The sequence below is a fragment of the Molothrus ater genome, chromosome 35 (assembly GCF_012460135.2).
Source record: "Molothrus ater isolate BHLD 08-10-18 breed brown headed cowbird chromosome 35, BPBGC_Mater_1.1, whole genome shotgun sequence".
NCBI lineage: Eukaryota > Metazoa > Chordata > Aves > Passeriformes > Icteridae > Molothrus > Molothrus ater.
In genome coordinates, this window is record NC_071662.1 from 151,567 (window position 1) to 155,544 (window position 3,978).

Consider the following 3,978-nt stretch of genomic DNA (forward strand, 5'->3'; position numbering starts at 1 on the left):
CAGTGAACCCCCAACACTGATGCATTGGCTGAGAAATCTCATATTGGTGCACCAAAACCACTAGAAACCTTCCTGATGATCTGGACTAGAGCAGAGGGAAATCAAGACAGAGCCATGGATTGTCACGACTTGCTTGATCCTAATGAGTCCTGTGGTGCATTTGGAGCTGAGCCCTGGAACTTCAGGGCCTGGGAGGAGATTGCACAAACCTTTCCAGAAGTCAAAGTCAGAAGAGCACTCCAAAGTGTCTCAGAGCAATAATAGGTCTCACTGAGGTCCATCCCCAACACAGGCTCCTCATGGACTCCTTGGAGGAGAGAATTGGTGGCCAGGATGGCACAAAAATCTCTTGGACACTCAGTGTGGAAAGGAAAATCCAAACTACCTTAAAAACCTGGAGTATCTCCAAGCATTAATGAACTCCACTGAGTGTCAGTACAAAGCTCTCCAGGGACTCATTAAAGCAGATAATTGGGGCCATGATTGCACAAACGTTTCATAGAATTTGTATGAAAAGGGAAACAAAAAGTACCTTAAAATAACTGAAGTACCCTGAAGTATTAATGAGCCCCAGTGAGTGTTGTTACTGACAAAGCCTCTCCAGGGACTAATTACAGCAGATAATTGGAGGCCATGATTGCACAAACCTCTCAGAGACTCCAAGGCAAAAGCCAAAGCCAAAGTCCTTTGAAAAACCTGCAGTCCCTGCAGGGAGCATGAAGGAGCCCCCAGGGCCATTGCTGAGCAAGGCTCCCCAGGGACTCCTTGCAGCAGATCCTTGAGGCCACTGGGATGTGGGCTAGGGGGGGATGCTGAGGGCAGCACAAGGGGCTGACAGTGCCCAGCCTGGCTGGGGCTGTGCCAGGAGGCCCCAGGGCCTCAGGACAAGGTGTCTCCTCCCAGCCCTTGGTGGCACAGACCCTGCTGTGGCCCAGGGCACCAAGACTTGGCTTCTCTTTGTCCCCACCTGTCATCACTGCCTGCAGTTCTCTGCTCTGCCTGGGGCCTGGGGACACTTGCTCAGGCGTGTCCCTCTCTGGGACCCATTAAAAGTCCAAGAAAGTTTGGAGTTGGATTCTGCCTTGGAGTTCTGCAGAGGTTTCTTCAGCTCCCTCTCAGGGACTGATGTTCAGGGCCTGAGCACAAAGCCCCAGAGGCTAATTAAAGTCCTTGTGCTGTGTCTGTGCTGCCGAGCTGGGCTGGGCTCCTGGCACAGAGGCAGCTGCTGCTCACCAAGAAGAGCTTCAAAAGCACATTTCTCTTGATGAGCAGCTCTTCTGCCAGCCCAGGAGGGATGGGGCACTGCCTGCAGCCAGCGCGAGCACAGCCCAGAGGCACAGAGAGCTTCAATCAGTCAGGGCTGGGAAGGGGCTGAGAAGTGCCTGGGGCACAATCACTGCCAGCCCTTGGCACAGGAACCTCTGGCTGCAGGACAATGCAGTTGCAGCTCCTGGAGCCATCTCCTGCAGCTGGAACATGCCAATGTCTGCAGAGCCTGTGAGTACATTCTCTGATTGTCTCTTGTGCAGAGCAGCCAGGGGTGCCCAGGGCTGTCCTGCAGAGCAGGGTCCTGCAGCCCAGGGCGCTGTGCTGGGGCAGGGACTCTGCTGCCTGCCAGGGACAGCTCTCAGCCAGCCCTGGCAGCTGCTCCCAGCACTGGGGGACAAGATCAGGCTGGGAGGAGACAGCTGGTGAGGCTTGGGAGTGTTCTCCTTGTGTGGGGAGGATGCTGCATTGTTCAGGACTGCTCCCACCATGGCATTTAACTGCAGAATTTAAATTATACAGGGAGCACAGTGAGGCAGGGGCTGCATAAAAGGGAAAATCCTTTTTTTTAATCTACTGCTCTATGTTACCTGGATGGGAAATTGCCCATAGATATTCATCAGTAAGTTCATGCTGAGAAAAGTAAAAAAATTTCTCTGAGATATGACTAAACCAGGCAGTGACAGAAATCAGCACAGGGCCCCTTAGAGGCAGCATCAGTTTTGCTTTTCCAGCCTCCTCAGGGTTGCTCTGATGTTGCCATCAGAGCCTGCAGAGCCAGAGCTGCCCCTGGGCAGTGCCTGAGCTGGGAGGGCTCTGCAGGGCAGAGCTGAGCCCCCAGGGCTGGGCTGGGCTCTGGCAGCACTGGCAGGGCCCAGCCCTGGGCACAGGGAAGCAGCTGCTGGCAGGGACAGCTCCAGGCAGCAGAGCCCTGGGCAGGCAGTGGGGGGAAAGTGCCCCCAGGCTGTGCTGGGATATTTCAAGTCCTCTCCAAACCCAACTATTCCATGATTACTTTTCTTACAGATCCCCATGCTAAGGCTCCGTAAATGTCCAACAGCAGCTCCATCAGGCACTTCCTCCTGCTGGCATTGGCAGACACGCGGCAGCTGCAGCTCCTGCACTTCTGCCTCTTGCTGGGCATCTCCCTGGCTGCCCTCCTGGGCAACGGCCTCATCATCAGCGCCGTAGCCTGCGGCCACCACCTGCACACGCCCATGTTCTTCTTCCTGCTCAACCTGGCCCTCAGCGACCTGGGCTCCATCTGCACCACTGTCCCCAAAGCCATGCACAATTCCCTCTGGGACACCAGGAACATCTCCTACACTGGATGTGCTGCTCAGCTCTTTCTCTTTATGTTCTTCATCTCAGCAGAGCTTTCCCTCCTGACCATCATGTGCTACGACCGCTACGTGTCCATCTGCAAACCCCTGCACTACGGGACCCTCCTGGGCAGCAGAGCTTGTGCCCACATGGCAGCAGCTGCCTGGGCCAGTGCCTTTCTCAATGCCCTCATACACACAGCCAATACATTTTCCCTGCCCCTGTGCCATGGCAATGCCCTGGGCCAGTTCTTCTGTGAAATCCCCCCAATACTCAAGCTCTCCTGTTCACACTCAAATCACAGGAAAATTGGGCTCATTTTGGTTAGTCTTTGTTTATCATGTGGCTGTTTTGTGTTCATTGTTTTCTCCTATGTGCAGATCTTCAGGGTCGTGCTGAGGATCCCCTCTGAGCAGGGACGGCACAAAGCCTTTTCCACCTGCCTCCCTCACCTGGCCGTGATCTCCCTGTTTGTCACCACAGGCACATTTGCCTACCTGAAGCCTTCCTCCATGTCCTCCTCATCCCTGGATCTGGCCCTGTCAGTTCTGTACTCGGTGGTGCCTCCAGCCCTGAACCCTCTCATCTACAGCCTGAGGAACCAGGAGCTCAAGGCTGCAGTGTGGAGACTGATGACTGGATGCTTTCAGAAACATTAAACTGCTGGCCAATTTCTGCAAATCACTTGTAATAAAAGTAATATTTGATACTTCTTGTTCATTTAATTTTGGAGGTTCTTTTCCTTTCTTTTAGTATTTTCATATAGTTAACAAAGAAATGTCAATCTTTGTGCCATTTCTCATTTTGTTTTCCTCCACCTTCCCTGTGGCCACAGACTGTGTCAGTGAGGGGTTGTGCTCTCAATGGCTTTAGAGAAACTAATGGATCTCCAAGCAAAGTTTTCTGAAGTGTTCCTCCTTGTGTTGCCTTCTCTGGAGCTGCAGCAGCAATGTCTGTGTGCAGAGCTGGGGGCAGATCAGTGCTGGCCCAGCAGCTGTGCCCAGCAGCAGCAGCAGCAGCACTTGGTGTTGCCAGTGCTGCTGCCGTGGCCCTGCCCCGCTGCCCTGGTGGCCCTGGTGTTGCTGCAGGGCCTGAGTGCTCTCGGGCCGGGCACAGCCCTGGGGGTGGCAGTGCCAGGGCTGCAGCAGGGACAGGCCATGGGCACTGCTGGGGCAGCGCTGACGCCTCAGGCCAGGCCCTGGGGGCTCCAGGCTCCTTGCCCAGGCTCTCTCAAGAACACGGCCAGGCCAATGCTCAGCACAGAAACCCCTGTCAGCAGCCCCAGGCTGGCCGTGGGCAGGCTGGGGGCAAACAGCATGGCTGGGGCTCTGCAAGGGCCCTGGGGCAGACGGGAAGGAGCAGCAGAGCAGAGGCTGATCCATGCCCAGT

At 55.0% G+C, this 3,978-nt stretch overlaps 1 protein-coding gene across 1 annotated transcript; it reads left to right on the plus strand.

Moving 5' to 3' along the window:
• Positions 1 to 2,315: 2,315 nt before the first annotated feature.
• Positions 2,316 to 3,248, plus strand: LOC118700743 (olfactory receptor 14A16-like). Its single transcript, XM_036405333.1, has one exon. The coding sequence runs from the start codon at positions 2,316 to 2,318 to the stop codon at positions 3,246 to 3,248; it is 933 nt and encodes a 310-aa protein (XP_036261226.1).
• The last annotated feature ends 730 nt before the right edge of the window (positions 3,249 to 3,978 follow it).

What these genes read in the sequence shown, in the direction of transcription:
- LOC118700743 (XM_036405333.1), top strand. Translation starts at nt 2,316, where the DNA reads ATGTCCAACAGCAGCTCCATCAGGCACTTCCTCCTGCTGGCATTGGCA.